This window comes from Pleurodeles waltl, chromosome 10, assembly GCF_031143425.1.
Source record: "Pleurodeles waltl isolate 20211129_DDA chromosome 10, aPleWal1.hap1.20221129, whole genome shotgun sequence".
NCBI lineage: Eukaryota > Metazoa > Chordata > Amphibia > Caudata > Salamandridae > Pleurodeles > Pleurodeles waltl.
In genome coordinates, this window is record NC_090449.1 from 909,036,975 (window position 1) to 909,062,952 (window position 25,978).

Genomic DNA, 25,978 nt, shown 5'->3' on the forward strand with positions numbered 1-25,978 from the left:
TTGGCACCACTTGGCAGAGCAGGATTCACAGGTGGCAGAGCCCAGGAGCTGTTAAAGATGCAGGCAGCCTTTGATGCTCCTGAGACTGCAGAACAAGAGGCAAGCCCTTGGAGTCAATTGGTTCTGGGGATGTTGAGAATCAGGTCCAGCCCTTTTCACTCCCAGGCAAAGAGGCAGCAGGGCAGGCACAGCAAAGCAGGAGTCTAGCAGAGTCCAACAGAGTTCCAGCAGAGAGTAAGTCCCTTCAGCACAGCAGTCCTTCCTCCTGGCAGAGTATCCTCAGGTCCAGAGGTGTACTTATTTCATAGGGTCAGACGGATACTTCTTATACCCAGTAGTGCCTTTGAAGTGGGGGTGGCTTCAGAGAGGGGCTTTGAAGTGCACACAAGTCCTCTCTTTTCTGCCCTGGCTCCAGACATACTACAGGGTCTTTTTGTGGGGACATACATGAGGTCTTTTTGTGGGGACATACACATCCCTATTCAGATGCAAGTATCAGATCCTCCCTCCCATCTATCTCAGGAAGACCAATCAGCCTGGTGATGGGCCATCAAAATGTAAATAGCACACCTCAGCTTCCTTTGTGTGTGACTGTCTAGAGGGAATGCACAAATTCCTGCTGTCACCCAACCCAGATGTGTATTGGAGGCAGGCAGCAGGCACACAGGGCTTAAGAGCAGAAAAATGCAAACTTTCTAAAAGTGGCATTTTTAAAGTTAAAGTTGACATCATAAATCCAAAGTTACCATTGAAGCGGATTTACTATTACAACTTCATAGGTTCCAAACATGACTGCCTTACTCCTTCTCAATCGGGAATTATACTTAATAAATGTATTAAGGAATCCCCAGTGCCATCCTATGAGAGGGGTAGGCCTCACAATAGTGAGAAACAAATTTGGGAGTTTTTCATTACCACAACATGTAAAACAAAACAGTATGGTGGTCATTCTGACCCTGGCGGTCTTTGACCGCCAGGGCGGAGGACCGCGGGAGCACCGCCGACAGGCCGGCGGTGCTCCAATGGGGATTCCGACCGCGGCGGTAAAGCCGCGGTCGGACCGGCACCACTGGCGGGGTCCCGCCAGTGTACCGCCGCCCCATTGAATCCTCCGCGGCGGCGCAGCTTGCTGCACCGCCGCGGGGATTCCGACCCCCCCTACCGCCATCCAGATCCCGGCGGTCGGACCGCCGAGATCCGGATGGCGGTAGGGGGGGTCGCGGGGCCCCTGGGGGCCCCTGCAGTGCCCATGCCACTGGCATGGGCATTGCAGGGGCCCCCGTAAGAGGGCCCCTACATGTATTTCACTGTCTGCTGCGCAGACAGTGAAATACGCGACGGGTGCAACTGCACCCGTCGCACAGCTTCCACTCCGCCGGCTCGATTCCGAGCCGGCTTCATCGTGGAAGCCTCTTTCCCGCTGGGCTGGCTGGCGGTCTGAAGGCGACCGCCCGCCAGCCCAGCGGGAAAGTCAGAATTACCGCCGCGGTCTTTCGACCGCGGAACGGTAACCTGACGGTGGGACTTTGGCGGGCGGCCTCCGCCGCCCGCCAAGGTCAGAATGAGGGCCTATATGTCCTGCCTTTTACTTACACTGCAACATGCCCTATGGGCTACTTAGGTCCTAACTTAGGGGTACCTTATGTGTAGTAAAAGGGGAGTTTAAGGCTTGGCAAGGGGTTTTAAATGCCAAGTCAACATTGCAGTAGAATTGCACATGCAGGCTCTGCAGTGGCAAGCCTGAGACATGTTTAAAGGGCTACTTAAGTAGGTGGCACAATCAGTGCTGCAGGCCCAGTAGTGGCATTTAATTTACAGGCGGTGGATGCATATAGTACACTTTACTAGGGAAATGTAAGTAAATTAAATATGTCAATTGTGAATATAGAAATGTTTCCATATTTTAGGGGAGTGAGCACATGCACTTCAGTGCTGGTTAGCTGTTGCAAAGTACCCAGAGTCCCATGTCCAACACAAACAGATCAGCAAAAGTGAGGCAAGGTATGAAAAATTTGGGGGGGAGACAGCCCTAAGGCTGTCAGGTTTAACTTTGCCCAAAGCCCACATGCCTTTCTAATACTTCCAAGTCTAGGCAGTCTGTCACCATCAAATAGACAAAGAGTGGAGGCTCTGAGGGACACATGATCCGGTATGACTATTGTCAGGTATCATCTGGTATCCTTAGATCAAGTGACATCCAATACATTCCACATGGTTGTAGTAGCAGACAACCGGTAGAGCCACTACCATGTGGTTCTGATTCCATTTGATTGGAGGGAGGATCTCAGTTTTTTCAAAAGTAGCCGAGAGCCCTACCATGCCTGTGAACTGTTTGATAAGGAAAGACCTGGAACACAATGCCTGGAAGGAAATGGAGCTGAGGTTCCACCTGGAAAACTGAGTTGGTCTGTGCAACCACCAGGTTCCTGGCTGCCCTGGCGGGTAGTCAAATAGGTGTGGATCCTGGAGGAATGGCCCAACCAGCTGCCAAGAAAGGAAGGACAAGGGGCATCACAAGACATCCCCTGAATGTCCCACAGTACAGGTGAAGGGGGTGCCTGAGGAGCTGCCCCAGAGCCTACTGGGGAAGACATTGTCTCCCTTAGTGACTTGCTTGAGTTTGCTGGATGGCAAACAGAAGGTGGGCCCACCGGGGAGGAATTCTATAAGGCACAGCTAGAGTGCCCAACCCTTGAGTGCATGAGGTGTCATGCTGAACCCCAGTTACTAAGTTACACCTCTAGAAATCACCTCATATATTAGGAGAATGTCTTCTTGCATAGTAAGCCTAAGGCACCTGTGCATGAGGCAACACATGTATTGGTGGTCCCCTAATGCTACAGAGCCCTCCAACTGGGCCTGGCCCATCAAAGTGCCATGGCAGGACATCTGGTGCAGGACAACACCTTTGCCAGGCTTGTCTCCCACTTTTATTGGCCCTGGATGAGAATATCCTCAGATACTTTCTGTAGGACCTGTCTCACCTGCCAGGCTAGTGGGAAAACAGGGAAAAAGCTGAAGACTCAGTTTAATCTCTTACCTGCTATTGGCACCCTCTTTAAAGTGGTATGCATTGACAATGTAGGACACTTGGACCACAAAACAGTCTTAGGTAACAGGTTTCTCCTGGTCGTAGTGGATAATGCCACTAGGTACCCAGAGGCCATCCCTCTGAAGACTGTGACTGCACCTGCAGTGGCTAGGGCCCTCATGGGGATTTTAAATCGAGTGTGGTTCCCCAAGAAAATGGTGTCTGACATGTGTATCAACTTCATGCCTGCATACATTAAGTCAGCGTGGAAGGAGCATGGGCTAACCTACATGTTGTCCACAATCTACCATCCACAAACCAATGGGCTCATTGAAAGGTTCAACAAGAGCCTAAAAGGTATGATTATGGGTCTATCTGAGTCCATAAGGCAGAAGTGGGACAACTTTTTGCTATGCCTACATTTTGTTTACAGGGAAGTGCTACAGAAGGGAGTTTGGTTTATCTCATTTGAACTTCTGTATGGTCACCCCGTTAAGGGACCTCTCAGTCTGGTCAAAGAAGGGTGGGAAAAGGTGCACAATAAACCACCCCAGGGTTTGGTTAGCTACATGCTGACCCTCAGAAATCAGGTGACCGAGTTCTGGAAGAAGGGTTCTGAGAACTTGGAGGCAAGCCAAGAGGTAATAAAACAGTGGTATGACCAGACAGCCTCTCTGGTCAAATTTCGGCCTGGTCAGAAGGTGTGGGTAGTAGAGTCAGTGGAGCTCAGGGCCCTCAAAGACTGTCGGACTGGGCCCTATGAGGTGATTGTGAGGAAGGGGGAGGTCACTACCTGGTGGACTGCAAGATCCACTGAAACCCCTTAAGGCTACCCCATATCAATCACCTCAAATTCCACTATGAAAGGTCTGAAGTCACCATGTTGTGGTGACAGATGTTGGAGAGGAAGGGGACAGTAAACCTCTCCCTAAACTTCTGTCATCCAAAGAGAAAGATGGGTCAGTGGAAGGTGTCAAAACACTTCCCTACTCTGACCACAGAACAGCAGAGGGACTGTCACCAGCTATTGAGACAGTCTGCTTCATTGTTTTCTAACACTTCTGGGCTTACATTTGTGTACCCATGAAACTGAGGACAGCCTGTCCAAAACAACATATACAGCCTGTCAGGAAAAGTGTTGGATAGCTTCAAAGAAGTCTCTAAGATGCTAACTAACTGAGGGAGCTAAAAGGTCAGCTTTCTCTACCCCAGAGTGCCACTTTCAGTATAAAGAAATGCCCTTTGGATTGAAGAATGCCCCTGCCACCTTCCAGAGGCTGGTGAACAAGGTCTTGGCTGGGATGGAGGCCTTTAATGCTGCTTACCTGGATGACATAGCTATCTTCATGAGCAGCTGGTAGGACCACTTAGTTCACCTACAAGACATGCTTCAGGCCTGCATCAGGCAAGCTTGCAATCAAGGCCAACAAGTGCCAGATAGGGCAGGGGGCTGTGGTGTACTTGGGAAAACTTGTGGGTGGGATAAGGTGCAGCCCCTACAGGCCAAAACAGAGACCATCCTGGACAAGGAGCCCCCTCAAAACCCAGACAGAAATGAGGTCCTTTCTTGGTCTCACTAGTTACTACAGGAGGTTTGTCAAGGGATATGGCACCATTGCTGTCCCCTTGAATGAGCTGACTTCCAAGAAGCAGTTCAAGAAAGTGATCTGGTTAGAGGCCTGTGAGAAAGCCTTTGACACCCTCAAACAGGCCATGTGTACAGCACCTGTGCTCAAGGCCCCTGGCTCTTCCCAGGAATTCATTGTACAAAAATATGCCTGGTAGCACGACATAGGAGCAGTCCTATCACTGTTAAATGGCGAGGGGCTACTAGACCAACCTGCACCTTTATCTCTAACAGGCTACTTCACTCTGAACTAAGGTAGAGTGCTATTGAAAGGGAAGCCTTTGATGTGGTCTGGGCACTGACAAAGCTGAGACCATACCTGTTTGTGTCTCATTTCAGAGTTCAGACAGCCTGAAGGCCATTCAGATGGTTCATGCAGATGAGGGGTGAGAATCCAAAATTGTTGAGGTGGTCCATCTCCCTGCAGGGAACAAACTTCATGGTGGAACACTGTCCTGGCTCAGACCACTCCAGTGATGATGGTCTGTCCAGGTTCTTTAATCTTAGTGATGAGAACTCCCATGAGGTGGGTAGTTCACCTCACTATCAGCTGGGGGACATATGTTAGACCTGTCAGCCTTAGGGTGGTCATTCCCCAAACTTTTTGTCCATCACCCCTCCTAGTCTTACTAAGTTTGTTTTTATTAGCCATAGGACTCTGTGCACTTTATCACTGCAACCAGTGCTAAAGGGCTTGTGTTCTCTCCTTTAAACATGGAAAAACTGGCTTACACCTGATTGCATGTTTAATTTACTGATGGGTCCCTTGTAGAGTGGTATACCATGTACCCAGGGCCTGTAAATTAGGTGCTTTTAGTGGGTCTGTAGCAGGTATTGTGCCACCCACTTAAGTAGCTCCTGAAAAAAGGTATCAGGCCTAACACCGTAGCCTAGATGCAGTTTTAATCTGAGAATTTGACTTGGCAATATAACCCCTTAAGGCAGGCCCTGAGTAGCCCATAGGGCAGGGTGCACTGTAATTCAAAGGTTGGACATGTATTTTTAAGTTTTACATGTCCTGGTAGTGAACAATTCCTAAATTTGTTTTCCCTATCCTGAGGCCTACCTGTCACATAGGAAAACATTGGGTTGCCTTATTACATTTAATACATGCCAACTTTTTATTAGGAACAAGTAAGCATTTCATGTTCAATATCTGAGAAATTGTAATTAAATATCCTCTTTATTGGTAAAGTCAAGATTTTAAGTTACAATTTTTAAAATGCCACATTTGGAAAGTTGGCATTTTCTTGCTGAAACTATTTGGTGCCTGCAGCCTATCTGACTGAGTGTGGTTGGCAGTTAGCTTTGTTTATTCGTCCCAGACAGCCACACAGTAGAGTGATTAGGTGTGCCTGGAATAGGCATCAACTGGCAGGATGGGGGGACAAAGCTGGGCACAGTGCCACTTGTAACTGAATAGGCTATGCTCTGCCTAAACACAACGCACTTGTCACCCCTGCATTGTTTACGCAACCAGCTTGGAGCCAGGGCAGGGGGGCAGAAAACCTAGAGCACCTCAAAAGGGATTCTCTAGAAACAGCTCCTACTTCTAAGAAGGCACCATGTATAAAAAGGGGCCTCTCAGATCCACTCTTGTGTGCATTTTTTAAACCTGTGGAAGTACTCTCAGGGTTGCCTGCTATTGTGGCCTCCTATGTATGCCACAAGACCTCTTTGCTGCACTTGGAAGGACTACTACTTGGCTGCCCTTAGCCTTCCTGGGACTCTCAGAGGCTTACCTTGCTGCTTCAATGCTGTTTCATCAACTGCACCCAGGGCTACTAGAGTGACACTTGGGCTAGTTTGCTGGCCTCCTGCCGAGAGCCTCACAGACAGAAAAGGTTCCTTTCATCTTGAACCCACACTTGGATCTAGCCTGAGTGAGTCCTGACCCCCCAGGTGGTACCCCTCCAGTTGTGGACCCTTGGTGGTGGTGCTATATATGCCCAGTTGGCAAAAACCCAAATTTTGGCAAAAAACTGCTCCTAGAACCGAGGGAAGATCAGGACCAACCTGCTCATCTATCTGCCTATGGTGCATTACTAGTCGGCCTGCTTCACGGCAGCTCCTGCTACGTTCTTCTCTGCAGCTGCAAACCCTGTTCTGCGCTCCTTCCCCAAAGGGATATTCGGCCTTCTGGAACTCTAATCAGCTCCAGCTTCATCTGACTGGAGATTTTCGACTTTCAAAAAATTGTTGAAGTCCGAACTTAGATATCCACATAGCTACTTTGTCCAGCAGCTTTTTGATGATGACGCTTCCTCCTCAGACACTGCCTGCAGCCTCGCCGCCCTGAACTCTAGCTTGTCATCAAATTCTTTACAGAATTTCTTCTAAGTCCAAAGATGAGTGCTGAAGGGTCCCAATCCACTTTTATGTCTGACCCGTGCTCCATCAGGGTTAGCCATATTCCTAGCTTTGACCCGGTCTCATCCGACTAAATGTTTACAGTTGGCACATCGATCTTTTAGGGGCTAGTTTTTAACCTTAATCTTTAAAAAATCATAGAACATGTACTAATGATTGCATTTATGTAGTTTTTGTGTCAATTTATAAAAATTTACTCTAGTTTTCTAACTTGGTTGAGATTTTTCTTATGTTGTTATTTCTTTATTTCTGTTTGTGTGCTGCATAAATACTTTACACATTGCCCCTAAGTTATGCCTGACTGCTTTTGTGCCAAGCTTCCTGAGGTTTGAGCACAGGTTAATTTAGTGAATGTTTTGGTTCACCCTGACATGAATCGCAGCTGTTGTTTGAATGGGTGTCACCCTCAACCAACAACCGAATTTCTCAATCCCAACATTCAAACATTCTAAGTATGCTAACCTTCCTAAATTACAACATTTGTAATGCAACACTAGAGAGTGGAAAAGAAGGAAGAAGAGGAAGGCGAAAGGAACAACCAAGGAAGAGGAGGCAAACAGTAAATGAATCAGAAAGACTTAGGGCTGCTAGATGTGTCCAATATATTTACGTCTGTGAAAACTAAATGATCACTATCACCGGAACATTATTGTCACACTGGCTCTCATTTTCAATTTAGGGGTTACTGAGTTTGAATCCACAACATGTGACAACTGTCGGCCTAATCAGTTTCTGGACAGCTAGTAGCTTCTCACCTATGCCCAAGAGCAGGGGTGAACTGTGGCAGCCGGGCACATGACATTGTGACCTCTCAGGGAAATTGAGGTTGATCAGATCTTATCGCTTTCTCCCAGATACATTTGTCTCACACACAAACAGAAGCAGAAAATGGTTAAATAAGTTTTATTGAATCAACTGTGTTCTAGATAAAAAGACATGGACTGCAATAACTAGGATGATAAAATATAGTAAAAACAGAATTGTGACAAGACAAGTGAAACACAAGACAAGTCCTACCATACTGTCACTATGTGAGATGTATGATGCCTACCTATGCCACTAATGTTCTATGCAAGAGTACAGCAGGATAAGTCCAAAACCGCCCTTCAGGACCCCCTGGGAAGACATCCTCCCCCATATCTGAGTATGGCAGTAGTGAAGAAGCCTATTGTCTGTTGAGACACCTTCCCCATATAGGCCAGGGAACCAACAGTCTCAGCAAGCCGCTGTGGCAAAGTCAAACAGCATGCAGTCATCTGACTGTAACCTCCCTCATACAGTGAGGCAGAGAGATGTTCTAAAATAAAACAGCTGGTGTTCTGAGAAAAGCGTCCCCATGTAAAAATACGCATGTTTCTGTGAAATGCTGGAGATGTGATGTACCACTTTGTGCCGGCAACCCTATCTTGTTGCAGCCTTGAACAAAGCACAGAGTGAAAGAATTTTGTGCTAAGAAATGTAAATGCATTCCTAGGTGATACAACAGCAAGATACAGGAAATTAAAACATCACCACAAATGTGATGGTTTGTAAAAGAACAAAATTAAATGTAGCTAGGTTAAAGGGCACAAGCAGCATGACTAGTTGCTAAACTAACATGCCCAGAAACACAACTAAAATGACTTGACTACATTATCAAAAACTAAAACGCAAAAGCAATACAGTGCAATTGCTGTAAATGACTGTGGGGGTCATTCTGACCCTGGCGGTAGACTACCACCAGGCCAACGACCGCGGATGCACCGCCAACAGGCTGGCGGTGCATCCATGGGCATTCTGACTGCGGCGGTAACGGAAAACCGGCGGTGTCCCGCCGGTTTCCCGCTGCCCTGTGGAATCCTCCATGGCGGCGCTGCAGGCAGCGCCGCCATGGGGATTCCGACCCCCGTACCGCCAGCCTGGCTCTGGCGGTTCTGACCGCCAGAATCTGGATGGCGGTAACGGGTGTCGCGGGGCCCCTGGTGGCCCCTGCAGTGCCACTGGCATGGGCACTGCAGGGGCCCCCTAACAGGGCCCCACCAAGATTTTCAGTGTCTGCCAAGCAGACACTGAAAATCGCAACGGGTGCAACTGCACCCGTCGCACCCCTTCCACTCCGCCGGCTCCATTCGGAGCCGGCATCCTCATGGAAGGGGGTTTCCCGCTGGGCTGGCGGGCGGCCTTCTGGCGGTCGCCCGCCAGCCCAGCGGGAAAATCAGAATTACCGCGGCGGTCTTTTGACCGCGCAGCGGTATTCTGATGGCGGTACTTGGCCGCCCGCCAAAGTCAGAATGACCCCCTGTGTCTCATACAATGTTTGCAAACACGTAACATTTGAAAATGGAGGAGTGCAATCCTCCAGTAAAAACTTGGTTACTTTGTCACAACTTGGCAAATCTTAAAGCTTATGTCCTACTGATAGCAGATGCCAAAAACTGGCTGAAAAACATACCGTAATAGAGTGCTAAAATGACAATACTATCCGGGATCACTGCCTACACTTAGCCCCTCGGGTGCCTCAGACATAACGGTTACATCCTGGGCAACACCACTCGGGTGCCCAGGATATAACCATAACGTCCAAGTAGGGGCCCTTGGGGGATGCGCTAGGCTGGGCTTCCCCTTCCACTCCTCCTACCCCCTGTGGCGCCTCATGACATCAGGGCGCAATCGCGTACTGACCTCATAAGAAGCCTACCCCTCAGCGCTGGAAGCTCAGCTTTCAGCGTGGATTAGAGGAGAAATGCAAAAGCATTTCTCCTCCGATCACGTGGAGGGGCTGAGAGAGGCATCAAAGGAAAGCCCTTTCCTTTCCTTTGATGTCTCTCTCTGCATTTCTGCTGCTCGATCGCAATGCGATCAGGCACCAGAAATGCCATTAGACACCAGGGAATTTTTTTAATGTTTTTTATTAGTGCATAGGGGGATCGGCCCCTTGGGCAAGGGCTGCTCCCCAGAGGGGAGCAATTAACTTTTACGCCATTTCTGTCGGCCTATTATAATTAGGCTGATCTGCCCCCAGGGGGGCAGAAACCCCTAGACACCAGGCATATATATATATATTTTTTTACTTTCTTTTTTTTATATATGGGGAGCGACCCCTTAGGCAAGGGTCGCTCCCCTGGGGGGCAAATTGTATTTAGGCCATTTGGGTGCAGATCGGCCTATTTTTATTAGGCCATACCCCCACCCCAAATAAATGGGGCCAAAGTTGTTCTGCCCACCAGTGGGCAGATGGGCCAACTACCCCCAATCCACACCTGGGGGGGCAGAAAGTCTACTAGATGCCAGGGAATTGGAGAAAAAAAATGGGGAGGTGGTGGCTATCAACCAGTATGGGCCTGGTTATGCCCCCACCCCAACTGAAGGGGGTAACAGTCTTTCAGCTCTCCCCACACACACTAAAACATCTTATCCCACAGCAAGCAAGAGGACATTTGATTATTTTGGGTTTGGGCCATGAGAGCTTGGCTCACTCAAAATCGTCCCACTTGGAATGGTGAAGGCTGCACTTTTTGGACTTTGGTATGGTGCCATGTAGAAAAATCCACAAGACCAAGACACATCTGAAAACTAAACATCTGGGTGATTCCAGGGTGGTGTGCTTCACATGCACCCCACACCATTTTCTTACCCACAATGCCCTGCAAACCTCCAACTTTGCTGGAAATCACACATTTTTCCCACATTTTTGTGATGGAACCTTCCAGAATCTGCAGCAATCCACAAAATTCCTACCACTCAGCATTGTCTCATCTATACCGATAAAAATTCTGCCCCACTTGTCAGCCTAAAAATGTTTTTTTGAATCTTCCCTTTTGGACCCGCTTTAGTTCCCCCTCAATTTCGACATGTTTTTGGCTCTTCCCTGTCACAGGCACTCGGCCCACCTACACAAGTGAGGTATAATTTTTACCGGGAGACTGAGGGGAACATTGGGTGGTAGGAAATTTGTCCCGGTTCTGTGATCCCACACAGAAATGTGGGAAAATGTGATTTTTTAGCTACATTTGAGGTTTGCTGAGGATTCTAGGTAAGAAAACATTGGGGGATCCACACAAGTCACACCTCCCTGGATTCCCTTGGGTGTCTAGTTTTCAGAAACGTTTGAGTTTGGTAGTTTTCCCTATATGGCTGCTGAGCCCAGGACCAAAAATGCAGGTCCCCGCAAAAACAGGTAGTTTATTATTTGATCATTTTGATGTGTCCACATAGGGCCTCATTACAACCTCTGCGGTCTTACTAAAAGACCGCCGAGGCTGCGGGAGCCAGAATACCGCCATTGCCGGCGGTATTCCTGGCTCCCTATTATGACTTCTCCGCTGGGCCAGCAGACGGTAACAGTGTTACCGTCCGCTGGCCCAGCGGAAAAGTCACATCAACATTGCTGCCGGCTCGTAATAGAGCCGGCGGCAATGCTGATGTGCAGCGGGTGCAATAGCACCCGTCGCGCATTTCACTGCCCAAAATTCGGGCAGTGAAATGCGCGATGGGGCTATGCCTGGGGGCCCCTGCACTGCCCATGCCAAGTGCACCCCAAGTCCCCTTACCGCCAGCCTTTCCATGGCGGTGTTTACCGCCACGGACAGGCTGGCGGTCGGGGACTCATAATCCCCAGGGCAGCGGTGTTTGCACCGCTGCCCTGGGGATTATGACTGCCAGGCGGAAGCCTGGCGGGATGTTGGAGGGGCCGGCGGTATGTCCGTGGCTATTGCGCCATGGTCATAATAGCTGGCGGAACACCGCCAGCCTGTTGGCGGTGTTACCGCCAGCTTACCGCCGGCCGCCAGGGTCGTAATGACCCTCATAGTCTTTTGGGGCATTTCCTTTCACTGGAACTAGGCCTACCCACACAAGTGAGGTACCATTTTTGGGTGGAAGGAAATTTGTGGCTCCTCTCAAATTCCAAAACTTTCTGTCACCGAAATGTGAGGCAAAAGTGTTTTGGGGCCAAATCTTGAGGTTTGCAAAGGATTCTGGGTAACAGAACCTGGTGAGAGCCCCACAAGTCACCCCTTCTTGGATTCCCCTAGGTGTCTAGTTTTAAAAAATGCACGGGTTTGGTAGGTTTTACTAGGTGCCGGCTGAGCTAGAAGCCAAAATCCACAGATAAGCACTTTCCAAAAAAACACGTCAGTTTTTTGGAGGAAAGTGTGATGTGTCCATGTTGCGTTTCCTGTCATGGGCATTAGGCCTACCCATGCAAGTGAGGTACCATTTTTATCGGGAGACTTGGGAGAACACAGAATAGTAGAATAAGTGTTATTGCCCCTTGTGTTTCTCTACATTTTGTCCTTCTAAATGTAAGAGAGTGTGTAAAAAAGACGTCTATTTGAGAAATGCCCCGTAATTCACCTGCTAGTATGGGGACCCCAGAATTCAGAGATGTGCAAATAACCACTGCTTCTCAACACCTTATCTTGTGCCCATTTTAGAAATATAAAGGTTTTCTTGCTACCTATTTTTTACTCTTTATATTTCACCAAATGAATTACTGTATACCCGGTATAGAATGAAAACCCATTGCAAGGTGCAGCTCATTTATTGGCTCTGGGTACCTTGAGTTCTTGATGAACCTACAGGCCCTATATATCCCCACAACCAGAAGAGTCCAGCAGATGTAATGGTATATTGCTTTGAAAAATCTGACATCGGAGTAAAAAGTTACAGGGTAAAACGTGAAGAAAATGGTTGTTTTTTTACCTGAATTTCAATATTTTTTTTATTCAGCTGTTATTTCCTGTAGGAAAACCTTGCAGGATCTACACAAATAACCCCTTGTTGAATTCAGAATTTTGTCTACTTTTCAGAAACGTTTAGCTTTCTGGGATCCAGTATTGGTTTCACACCCATTTCTGTCACTAACTGGAAAGAGGCTAAAAGCACACAAAAATAGTAAAAATAGTGTATGTCTCAGTAAAATGCCAAAATTGTATTGAAAAATGTGGTTTTATGATTTAAGTCTGCATGTTCCTGAAAGCTGGGAAGCTGTTGACTTTAGCACTGCAAACCCTTTGTTGATGCTGTTTTCAGGGAAAAAAACACAAGCTTTCTTCTGCAGCCCTTTTTTCCAATTAAAAAAAACAACAACATTTTTGCTGTATTTTGGCTAATTTCTTGGTCTCCTTCAGTGGAACCCACAAACTCTGGGTACCTCTAGAATTCCTAGGATGTTGGAAAAAAAGGACGCAAATTTGGCGTGGGTAGCTTATGTGAACAAAAAGTTATGAGGACTTAAGCGCGAACTGCCCCAAATAGCCAAAAAAGGTTTGGCTCCTGAGGGGGAAAAGGCCTGGAAGCGAAGGGGTTAAAACTGATTTTTGTCAACATTCACAAAGGGGAAAAGGTCCCTTTGTGAGTGGTTTACCACTATCTTTCAGTAGTCTGTAAAATTGTATTTTTGCGAACTGATTTCAGTTGCAAAACATGAATAGGTTCTATTGTGAATCGCATGTGGAAGGGATGCCCAAGCATGCCCCTTCCAAATATCAATTTGGTATATAGTCGCAAACCAGAATTGCTTTTTAGTAACAATTTAATGAATCGCAAATTGGAATTGGTACATACAAAAAGACCATTATGCAGTTGCAAATTGTCCTATTTTGTGAATCTGACCCTTTGCGTATGGAAAAATACTTAGTACATCTCTTAACACGTTCTTGTACGGAAGCCTCTCCTTGCAATAACTATTGGATGCTTACTACCTACCTATTATTGAGAGCAATGCCAATCCCGTACGGAATGTATATGTATATCTAACTCTGACTTGTTTAGTGACAATACTGTGTATTTTACGCATCCTATTGTTTACTACCTTCACCGGTGTAAACCACTCTGTCACCCTGTGGTTTTGTCCGCACTATACGAAACCAATAAATAAATAAATCTGTAGGTGTTTATCTTTACAGGCCTCGCGTAATTCTACTTTTACAAAAGGAACAGACCTGTACATAGCTCTAGTGAATCTGACATTGTCTTGTTGTAAACTCGTTGGTCCATTTCGTTGTTTTTCATCCAGCTTCGCCTGCTTTCTTCTTCATCTTCCTAGCCCATTTTACGAGATGTCGGTTGCAATGTTTTTTGTGTTAATGCTGGTCTTTAATTGTGTTTTTAACTTTTGTGTTTTGAAGCTGCCCTCGTTCGATTGACTCCAGTAAGTATATAACAAATTATCCCATATATTCCGATACGCCCCATACAATCTGTGACAACTGAGTTTTTTAAACACGACCTTTCACAGAAGCCCCACGTTATGCTTAAATCCCTTAAATTAAGTAATATATTGTGTATGGATGCAGGTAGCAAAACTACTAACGCATGTGAAATATTATCCCACAAAGGCATTATTTATTTTCTAATGCCATTAAATATATTTGTATAATAATACCAGATAGAAGCAAGCGCACGTCTCTGTTTCCTTCACGAACAGTTGTTCAAGCCTACTACAGATACTGCAACTATTTAGCGTCGTAGGGTGTTTTTGTTTGCACTCAGCTCTTATTTGTATGGGACAATTAAGAACTTAAAATCAAGGACATCACATACATGCGTCTCTTCAGTGTTAAAACCAGATTAGCTATGTCTGATATTAATTGGATGAATCGTCAAAATGCTTTGACCTCAATTACACTGGCATCAATTGGAGCATCAGGTGTCACAGAAAGCTGAAAGTATAGATGCAGAAAAATAGTTTCACCAAAAGTGCAAACTGTAATGCATATGCCACTTTATGGTTTTGTTTCTGTAGATAAAATAGAAATACATTTTGTAAAGCAGGATCCTTGAGTAGTGGATCTAATCAGATTAGGCCAGATTAGAAGGATTACTTTAAAACACAGTGAGCGGCTATTGTTAGAGGAGCTTTGGGAGGTAGGCGAGGCTGCTCTTGGTGAAGAAGTTTGCCACTTCAGGGAATCCGGACTCCGGGCCACTCAACCGACAGTAAGTCCATGTCCTTGGAGAAGTTAATGGAGGGTCTCTTCATATTTTATCTAAGGCATGTCCGGTATCCGCAAAACTTCATCGGCATACGGTGTCCCTTTTTTTCCCCACCAGAGAATGCCGGTGATCAACATAGATGATCTTACAGACAAGGATAAACTAAAAATGGAGGTGGAGCAGCTCAAGAAGGAGGTGAAGTTGGAGAGAGAGTTGGTAAGTGGCTCCCAGTAAGGCGAAAGATTTTAGGGAGCATTTCTAGGGGCGATAAGCTCTATCACATGTTGCACCAGTTTTCCCGCGATGCATGACGGCAGGTGCAGTTCAGTCCACTCACAATTCAGTAACCTACAATTCATTTTTAAGTTGAGGCAGTAAACCTAAATATTGTCATTTTCACAAACTGTTTTTAGTTTACAGCCATTAACGAAATAAATATGCTTGTGCAGAAAACTGATTATGAGTTTTGGTTAAAGGGTAGGGGAATCAGTCAATACACCAAATGTAGAAATAGGAGGAATAATGCTACACGTTTTACCAGAAAAAGTGTTTGCCTTTCCTAAAGACGGTGCTGTGAATGCAGGCGTTTGGAAATGCAAGTCTGGGGTGGAGGACGTTTGAGAATTGGCTCTGAACAGAAGGATGTCTTATGTGAAGAAGTGACTAGAGGAAAGCTGGGCTATGCAGCCGTTTTTGTCTTTAGTTAGTGCCTCTCCTCCCCGCCTAAACAAATAATTGTAGGACAGATGCTAATATGGTCAGCGTTACGAGAAGCACTTTTTCATCAGACATTGTATCCTGGATTGTAATTATAGATCTGTATCTGTGATGAATACTCTCTCTTCGTTGCAATGCTGGTCTTTCAAATTTCACGGTGATCTGCAGACTGTGTCACGGACTTTGAATACCAGAGTATCTGCAAGCCCGGGTGTGGGGAAAAATAGGAAGCTATTTACACAGCTTCCTCACTCAATACAACTATTATCATATAATATCTACCGCAGAGCACGTTTGAAACAGCGGCTTGGCAAACTGAAAAACGAGGTTTTAATGGGAAGCAGGCTTTCTCAATGAACCCATCCTACTCTGGAGGAATGGGCTTTAAAGCGAGAAGTGTTGTTGAAAAAACATATTTGTAAATAAAGTGGCACCTCTCTGAAACTCTGAAGACCACATTATAGCGTCTACCAGCACACAGACACAACTATTTTATTATAGATTAGTATTGATGTAGCACGAATTTAGCTAGAAAGCAACAGAACACTTTATATTACATGGGGTTAGAAAACAATCTACAAGATCGTGTACATGAAGTGAGGAATACATAAACACATTTCACACATTACATTTCTCACTTTTAGGCACAATGAGATTAAGTGATGTGCCCTAAATCACACAATGCGAGCAAAGCCAAGGCCGGGATTCAAACCTAGTGCCCCAGGTTCTCAGGTCAGCAGCTGTAACCTTTTGAGGACTGATTCACAGAGGTAAACTTTGACTTTTGTGTGTTTACTATTTTTGTGGTAGTCACAAACAACAAAAAGTATTTTTATGACTGTAGTGTCTCAAAGTCAGGGTGGAGAACTCCACACATAAAGAGACAGGACAGGCCTACCTTTCTATGTACAAAGGGACATATTTAAGGGGATTTGGCATAGGGCAGTGCAGCAAGTTATCCTATGCCAAGGTGAAAGGGCAGGAATGCACCGTATTTATGCAATACAGTGCATTCCTGTCCTTTCCCCTTGCACTGGCCCAGTTTCGACAGCCGGACACCAATGCAGGCAGGCACACTTGCACCATGGTGTAAGGGTGCCTTCATTGCATGCAGGATTTTTTTTGAGCAGGAAGGGACGCCTTCTTGCACATAAACAATCCTGAGAGGCATTTTCCTCTTTCCGTGTGTGCTGCATACTGCACCACACACGGAAAGAGGGAAAAACTAGGAGAAATAAAAATATTTCTCCTCGTTACGCCTCACCTCGGGAGGCGTACAATTTTGGCTCCTCCCCAGGTTTACATGATTTTGTAAATCTGGGACAGCATCAAAATCAATGGGTGTTGCATGGGAAAACCTGCTGCAACGTCCATGGAACGCTTCCCTGGCACAGAGCAATGCAACTCAACAACTTGTGCCGCCTTGCTTTAATCCATATCTATGAAGCCATGCAAAGCCACGCAAAGTAGCTTTGTGTTGCCTCATAAATATGATTAGGAAGTCTGCACTACCAGAGCAACAAAAAAAGTGGCACTCTAACAACGTATGGGACTCATAAATATGCCCCAGAGTCTCCGCAACAAGTGCAGTGTCTCTGCAGCCGTAAAATTACTATTATTAAAATTTAACTTGCAGTTTGTGAATACCAAAAAATTGTAAACTTTACAAAAATGTAAATTTACCTTTGTGAATCAGGTGCTAAATCTACTACATGTTTCTATTAAGTTATTACAATTTGAGAAACAGTGAAATAACTGGATATGCCCAGAATCACAGAGTGCGGAGCCAAGTGCTGAATCTAGGATGAGTTAGCTACCACTAGAATACATCTCCTAGTCGAAAGTTCTACTTATTTAGTACCCTAAGGCTCCTATACTTCCATCCAGTGAGCACCATGTTTACATTTCATCAGTACGCTTCAATAGGATGTGCTGCTGATCAATGCCTTTCAAACAGTTTCCAAATTCTAAAAGCAAAAAGGGACTTTAAGTCTAGATGCAACCCAAAAGACTTCTTTAAAAATCTTTCCTAAGTGCTGTGGTGTTGCATTACTGGTACATTTGAAAGTCCTATTTACTTCTAAACAAATAATTAATTATAATTGCAACTTGTTAAGAGCGGTGAGTACATTTGGACTAAATGAACAAACGAGAGTGGATGCTGTTCTAAAGCTCCCAAGACTTAATGAGCTACATCTAGGCACTTTTCCAGCTCCCTCACAAAGAAAGTGGACATCATGTATCCTGTTTCTTAGAAATGAGCTAAACAGCTGTTTTGTTTGCTATGTGCGTGCAAATGAAAACAAGCATTTGCAATGCAATAGTTCCCGCATTTGTGAGAGTTAGAGGTATTCTGTTGTGATTGACAATGTTTTTTACCTATATGTTTTGGTTTGGAGTGTAGTGGATGTATGCCACAGCAACCCTCCCAGGCCTGTCACTGCAGGAAAGAGGACACAACAAGGCCACTGTGTTTTTGCCTCATTCTTACAGACTGGCTGTGATGCCATAGACATGCAACCCTTTTTTGTGTGGTTACCTAAACCTTTATAGCACCAAACAAGCCACAAAGAGGCACCTTTGTGGCAAGTAACCCAGAGAATGAGGGGGTCAAAAGAGTTTGGAGCAAAGAAAAGAGGGCAGTCATATATTTCTGTGTGTTAAGCATTTAAATGAATTTGTCTTCAACATTTGCAATACCAGCCTAACTTTTAAAAATATTGACTGTATACAAAGAGAATAACAGAAGAGGCAGCTTAACTGCAAATTAATTATAGCGATTTCTTAAGAATGTCACCTGTTTTCCAGAGCTATGAAATGGCACACCTGTATTTCCAAGCACTATATCAATAAAATGAGTTATTCCCAGACTTCCCCAACACACACCAGACAAAGAACCCTAGAGGAAAGGGTGTGGCGTAAGGGCCAGAGCTGCCGACTGTGGAGCTGGGGAACACTTTTTGAGCCTCGACGCCAGCTCAGCATCCTGTGAAAATCACCTAATCTCTCCTTGCTATCAAATGTGTTCTTGTGTAATGTAACCAGTGCTCATTCAAGGTGCTGTAATACCTTTGTATTGAGTTTGCCCTAACTGAACTCTGTTTGAAGAGGCCCAATTAACATCCAAATGCTAGATGTTCTTTGCTATCAAGCTTGATGCCGTGAAGTGCTTGGGCCTGGTCTCATGGCTCCTTTTCCACCATTTTGTAGACAACACCTTTCGCCATCTTCTTGCCTAGAACTAACCCAAGTGCTTGGTTGGTGACCCTTCGAAGGTTATCAAGAGCATGTGCTATCGCCTAGTGTTAAACTCTACTCAAGTCAGCTGGTTAATGCACCCACTCCAGAGGTTGATGGAAATTAATTATAGCAATTTTGTTAAGCATGGCACCGGCTTTGTAGTGCTATGTAATGGCAGAACCTGTATTACCAAGCTCTATAAAAATATAGTTATTCCCAGACTGCCCTAACATGCATCAGACAAAGAGCCCTAAGGGAGAGGATGTGGCGTAAGGACCAGAGCTGCCGAACTTGGTGCTGGAGAACACGGTTTGAGTCTCAGCGCTGGCTCAACATCCTGTGACTCTGGGCAAATCACCAAATCTCCCCTTGCTACCAAAAATGACTGTGTTTTTGTTTAATGTAACTGGTGCTCATGTAAAGCACTGCAATATCTTTGTATCGAGTTCATGATAAGTGAACTCTATTTGAATAGGCCCAATTTACATTCAAAGGTTAAATGTTTTTTATATCAGGCTTGATGCTGTGAAGTGCTTGGGTCTGGAGCCATGACTTTTCCACCATTTTGTAGACAACACCTTTCGCCATCTTCTTGCCTAGAACTAACCTATGTGCTTGGTTGGTGACCCTCCGAAGGTTATCAAGACCATGTGCTATCGCCTAGTGTTAAACTCTACTCAAGACAGCTGGTTAATGCACCCACTCCAGAGGTCTTGACAGAACGAGAATGTCACTGATTACAATCCAAACATAGCTTTTCCACCTCTTCATCTCTGCATGGTTAAAGCAAATGAATTATAGCGATTTTGTTAAGAATGACACCAGCTTTGCAGTGCTTTGAAATGGCAGAACCTGTATTACCAAGCTCTATATAAAAAATGAGTTATTCCCAGACTTCCCCAACATGCATCAGAGAAAGAAGCCTAAGGGAGAGGATGAGGGTAAGGGCCAGAGCTGGCTATTTTGGAAATGGAGAACACGGTTTGAGTCTCAGCGCTGCCTCAACACCTTGTGATTCTGTGCAAATCACCTAATCTCCCTTTGTGTTCTTGTGCAATGTAACCGGTGCTCATGTAAAGCATGCTAATAGCTTTGTATCGAGTTTGTGCTAACTGAACTCTATTTAAAGAGGCCCAATTTAGAACCAAAGGCTAGATGTTTTTGCTATCAAACTTGAGGCTGTGAGGTGCTTGGGCCTGGAGCCATGACTCCTTTTCCACCGTTTTGTAGACAAAACCTCTCGCCATCTTCTTGCCTAGAGCTAACCTATGTGCTTGGTTGGGGACCCTCCAGAGGTTATCAAGATCATGTGATATTGCCAAATGTTAAGCCCTACTCAAAGCAGTTGGGTAAAGAACCCACTGCAGAGGTCTTGACAGAACGAGAATGTCGCAGATTATAATACTGACAAGCTTTTTCACTTCTTCATCTCTGAAAGGTTGCTGCAAATGAATTATAGCGATTTTGTTAAGAATGGCTCCAGCTTTACAGTGCTATGAAATGGCAGAAGCTGTATTACTAAGCTCTATATAAAAAAAACGAGAAATTCCCAGACTGCCCCAACATGCATCAGACAAAGAACCCTAAAGGAGAGGATATGTGTAAGGGTCAGATCTGCCAATTTTGGAACTGGAGAACACGGTTTAAGTCTTGGCACTGCCTCCACATCCTGTGATTCTGTGCAAATCACCTAATCTCCCCTTGCTACAAAAAATAAATATGTTCTTGTGTAATGTAACTGGTGCTCATGTAAAGCACTGTAATATCTTTGTATCTAGTTCACGCTAACTGAACTCTATTTGAAGAGGCCCAATTTACATCCAAATGCTAGCTGTTTGAGGCTGTGAAGTGCTTGGGTCTGGAGTCATGACTCCTTTTCCACCATTTTGTAGACAACACCTTTCGCAATCTTCTTGCCTAGAAATAACCTATGTGCTTGGTTGGTGACCCTCCAGAAGTTATCAAGAGCATGTGCTATTGCCTAGTGTTAAGCTCCACTCAAGTCAGTTGGTTAATACACCCACTGCAGAGGTCTTGACAGAACCAGAATGTCACAGATTATAATCCTGACCTCTTCATCTCTGCAAAATTGATGCAAAGGAATTGCAACGATTTTGTTAAGAATGGTGCCAGGTTTGCAGCACATTACCAAGCACTATATAAAAAAACAGGTTATTCCCAGACTATCCCAACACACACCAGACAAAGAACTCTAGGGGAGAGGATGTGATGTAAGGGCCAGAGCTGCCGACTTTGGAGCTGGGGAACATGGTTCGAGTCTTGGTGCTGACTCAATATCCTATGATTCTGGGCAAATCACTTAATCTCCCTTTGCAACCAAAAATGAACCTGTTATTGTGTAATGTAACCGGTGCTCATGTAAAGCACTCTTAATACCTTTGTACTGAGTTTGTGCTATATAAAACTGCAAAAAATATAAATAAATAAAGCGCTCCAATATCTTTGTGTTGATTTCGTGCTACATAAAACTGCAACAAAAAAAGAAATAAAAAAGTTTGCAAAGAAACAGCAAGATACCCCAAACCAGGGAAGATGAAGACACAACATACCATGAGCGAAGCGGCGAAGCAAAAGAAAAAACAGTGCCCCACCCTAGGGTACCTGGCTGATCATGCGATAATCTATTTAACAGGGTCAGTCTCCAAGGTGGAAACAAAACAGCCTCAAGGCGTGACAAACAAAAACATTTACCAACAATATCAAGGGATTTTTGAAAGACAGGCCCAGGAGCAATGAAAGTGATGGGTGTGGTAAAAGCCCACAGAATAGATTACAACATGTCGAGAAGAGCGGCGCTTGCATACTGCTATACTCAGCCTAAAAAGCATGGCCTAAATTTAATCCTAACAAAGTGGACTTCCAAATTCTGTCAGAATTGTTTGACCTCTCTCATATTGTGAAATCATTTGCATAACACATTGTTTTTTTAATCTAATTAGTAATATTGCTGATACTTCAAACTCAGGCTTATATTTATACTTTTACATGCAAAACTGTGTTAGCAGCGTTTTGCATGTAAAAGTATAGCGCCAGCTAGTGCCATTCCTGGACGCCAGCCGGATGCCATATTTATGGAATGGCGCTATCCAGCGCTAATGCCCTGTTAGTGTCCTTGTAAAGGATGCTAACCGGGTGGGGGAGGTGTAGGGGAAACCAGAGCCTGTGCGCTGAATGATGGTGCTACACTGTTTAGAGGAAAGAAAATGTCTCTAAGCAATGTACCATTTCCTGGTGCACAATCCACATGGATCTGGCTCCTTTCTTAGTAAAGACAGGAGCCATGCTCACCACCCCAATGTCCCCTGGGCATAGCCATTGGGGCCAGCGCAATGCAGGGGGCCCCAAGTCAGGGCCCCCAAGAGAGAAAAAATAAAAATGTTAAAAACTTACCGGGAATTACCTGGGATGGGTCCCCCATCCTGTGGTGCCCCTCTGGTGTGGGTGAGGGTGTCCCTGGGGCCAGGGAAGGACACCTGTGGGCTCTTTCCTTGGTCTCTGACCATGGAAAAAGGAAAAAGGCCCACAGGCCCCGTAAAGCCTGCCCGACCTAGGGGTTAAATAATGGCACAAAGCAAGCTCAGTGCCATTATTTAAGGCCCCCATCCCCATGCTAGATTTTAGCACAGGGGATAAATATGGTGCTACGGCCATATCGTCATTTTCTGCATGGGAACGCCTACCTTGCATCTCATTGACGCAAGGTAGGTTTCCACGTCCATAACTTTGGTGCTAGACATGTCTTGCGCCAAAAAATATATATAAGGAGTTAGGTCTGCGCTGAATTAGCGTAAAAAAAAATATGCTAATTCAGTGCAAACCTAGCGTAAATATTGGCTTTAATTGCCTGTAAGGCACTATGCTGCACTATAAAAAACTAATACATTAAAGCTTGTAAACAGAGCAATACAACAACATATCAGCACACTTGCACAGTCCAGTTTGGAGTTTCTGGAAGTTCCTACATTGCTTTTGTGATGCATTTGACCAGCAAAAGACAGAGTTTCCTCAAGCTGTCGCAAACAAAAAAAGCTGAGCAATCCACTTTTCTAATCTAAGGCTTGACCCTTTGAGAACCAGCACCACTGTCTTGGCTCCATACTTCATCAATTTGGGTCTATTTAGGCTGCCACCTCTCCCACTCTTGATTATGGAAAAGGAAGTCACCTCCTGGGCCTTTTAAGTGCAGATACTCCCATGTGTCTAATACATACGATTGAAATTGAAGTCTCAGAGGGGCTCATTAACAAGGCCTTTGCACACCCGTGGCATCATTTTGTTTATGCAGTGGTGGAGCTAAGCAGTGCTTTACACTGCTCCAGATTTAAAAACTGATGCATTGGACCCAATGCATCAGTTTGGAAATCCTTGGATCAAATTATACCTGCACCAGGTATAATGTATGCAAGGTAGGCATTCCCGGCCAAAAAGCTACGCAAAACTGACTCAGTGAAATTGACAACATTTCACTGCGTCATTCTGCGACTTCACTGGTCAAAATTTGAACGCTTGCTCAGAGCAGGCATTAAAAAGAGACAGGGCTTTTGTCTAAGGGAGCGATCCTTGCATTGCTGGAGTAGCATCATTTTTTTTACGCTAGTGTAGCAGTGCATCAGTTTAGTGCCACAGATACATCAGAATTTCTGTCGCATCTGTGAAAACGTGCTCCATGGAACTCTGTATTGTAAATAAATCATTGGACAGCACAAAATCTGAAGCATCAGGGCCGATATGTCAGTTTCTTGTAAATGAGGCACCTAGATCTTACAAGTGAACACAGTGACTTAAAGAAACATTAAACAAAAGTAACACACCAGTGATCTCTGAAGCAGATGCCCACTTTCAACCCTAACGTCAGATGAATAAAACTCATCAGGTTTTAGACCCTGAGTTAGGCTAGTTAGAAACTAATTAAACCACAATTAAAATGCAAATCTAAAATTACTTTTTGGAATTTAAAAATCCATATTTAGGCATGGCCTTTCTAATTTACTCCACTCATTTTCTCAAAAAATGTTACATTAATTGTGAAGAAATAATAAATCTGCATAACACAGTCCCACGTATTAAATGCCTGCTCTCAAATATGAAGAACACATTTACATTGGCTAGTTATGAACTAGATTTGGTCCATCCGCCTGCTTTACAGACAACGTTATACAATTCTAATTCGATTTTATATTTGGTTAACATTTTGCTAAAACGTAAAACCTGAAAATAAAATATATCCCCTAAAAGCAGCGAAAAACAAAAGTTGCAATACAATAGGGTCCATATATTCAAAGCATTTATAAGGAGTGAAACCTAGTAGTTTGGCTTAAGTAATGTTTGACAACAGATTTACCTTGTAGATAAACAGTCTTTCAACAAAACCTTTCTTTCCTGCAGATTAGGAAATGTACAGCAGAAAATAAATGTATTTCCCTAAAAAAAAAACACACCCTAGAGCGTTTTACTAGAACCATGGCAATTAAGTGTGCAACAAAGTACCTATTTTACCCGAGGGCACTACAGCCTTCATTAATGACCGGCCCTGTTGGTGAGGATGGGATGAACACAAACATTGCCTCTCCCCTTTCAAAAAACAATTGCTGCATATACAGCAGGAGCAAACCGTTCCGTCCCAGAAATAGGCAATAAGGGTAAACCGTGGGTCAATGGGAATGCCAACATTTTAGATTGTATAAAACTGGTGTCCAAAGTAGGCGCAGGAAGGCCAGATTCAAGCAAGAGCTACATAGCTGCATAAAATAATTTTTCACATAACGAATTTAAATGGCACCTATGAACATAATGTTTATCTGAAAATGTGACACAGACTGTACCCACTGTGAAAGTTTTCAAACATTTTTGTCCTGTCTCGTGGTCAATTTATTATTTTTTGGTTGTCATTAGGCATATTATCATATAGTTTGATTAACCAAAAATGTTTATTTTTGCCCCTTATCCAGGTATCTAAAATGTGTGAAGAAATAAAGACATACATTGAGGGGCAATCCGGAGAAGATCCCCTGGTGAAAGGCATTCCCGAAGACAAGAACCCCTTTAAAGAGAAAGGAGGATGTATCATTGCATAGATAACTTCCTGGACTGGTACCTGCTTCATCTTGATTTAAATAGATAACCCCCAGATCCGACAGCTTCTATAAATCCCCAACGTGGATCTCTCAAGGCCTAAGTCGAACATAAGCGAAATCGTAATGAGGAATCCTGAAGCTCTTACACAATCTACAATACTATGTAACAACATCTTACCTACTGAAGCTCACTATTGAAGATTACACGTTTTCCTGATGAACAAGCCTTTTATCTTAGCATTCGAACACATACTTTAGCTCTTTATGCTATCCTTCAAAGTCTTTTAATAAAACAAGTCTGTAAAACCTCGCTTGTTATCACTTCACAAACAGAAATATTAACCGTTGTTGTGGTTGTGTCACACATCCAGGGCCAGTCTTTGGCATGGCTGATATGGGTAGTATCTCAAAAGTTAAACAGTGCTCCCAACCTTTCAAGGTCCAGGAGTGATTAACTCACTCAGATTAGGTTTCCGCAGTGACCAGAACTACAAGAGTTTCCATGCTAAGGAAATTAGACCTGATTGCCGCACATGAACCTGGGAAACATAAGAGTTTTTAGTATTGTAACAAAGGGCCACTTAGTTGAGTTCGACAAAGAAAACAAGCCAGTTAAGTGTGAAACAGTACCAACTATAACTGGGACACAACAGCCCTCATAATGGTTCATTAATAATTATGGGCTCTTGGAATCCTTGCTAGTCACCTAATGTCAAGAATTGGTGTTTATGAACAGAACTCTGATGTGCATCTAAAAATATTACTTGGTGTGGAATAGCATTCTAGTTCCATGAGTAGCCCCTCACACCCAACTCACACACACATAACTAGATGTTTGTAACAATTGGATGATGAACATACTGGCCTGTAATAACCTAAATCAGTGGTTCTCAAACTTTTTAGACCCAGTGCCTAATTTTTAGAACAACAAACTTCCACTAACCACCTAGCTGTAATGCATATGAGGGAGGAGATTTTTTA

The 25,978-nt window shown here is 44.6% G+C and overlaps 1 protein-coding gene across 3 annotated transcripts in view; it reads left to right on the top strand.

Moving 5' to 3' along the window:
• The window catches only part of GNGT1 (G protein subunit gamma transducin 1), a 64,284-nt gene extending 38,981 nt beyond the window's left edge, over positions 1-25,303 (top strand). The window contains exons 1-3 of one of the 3 annotated variants that reach the window (XM_069211668.1): positions 14,790-14,948; positions 15,063-15,161; positions 24,872-25,303. In XM_069211668.1, coding sequence (XP_069067769.1) covers positions 15,066-15,161; positions 24,872-24,997 — 222 coding nt within the window. In that variant the 5' untranslated portion in view covers positions 14,790-14,948; positions 15,063-15,065 and the 3' untranslated portion in view covers positions 24,998-25,303. Of the gene's footprint in view, positions 1-14,789; positions 14,949-14,990; positions 15,162-24,871 lie in introns of those variants that run through there. The other 2 variants (XM_069211669.1, XM_069211667.1) reach the window with 2 other exon arrangements.
• The last annotated feature ends 675 nt before the right edge of the window (positions 25,304-25,978 follow it).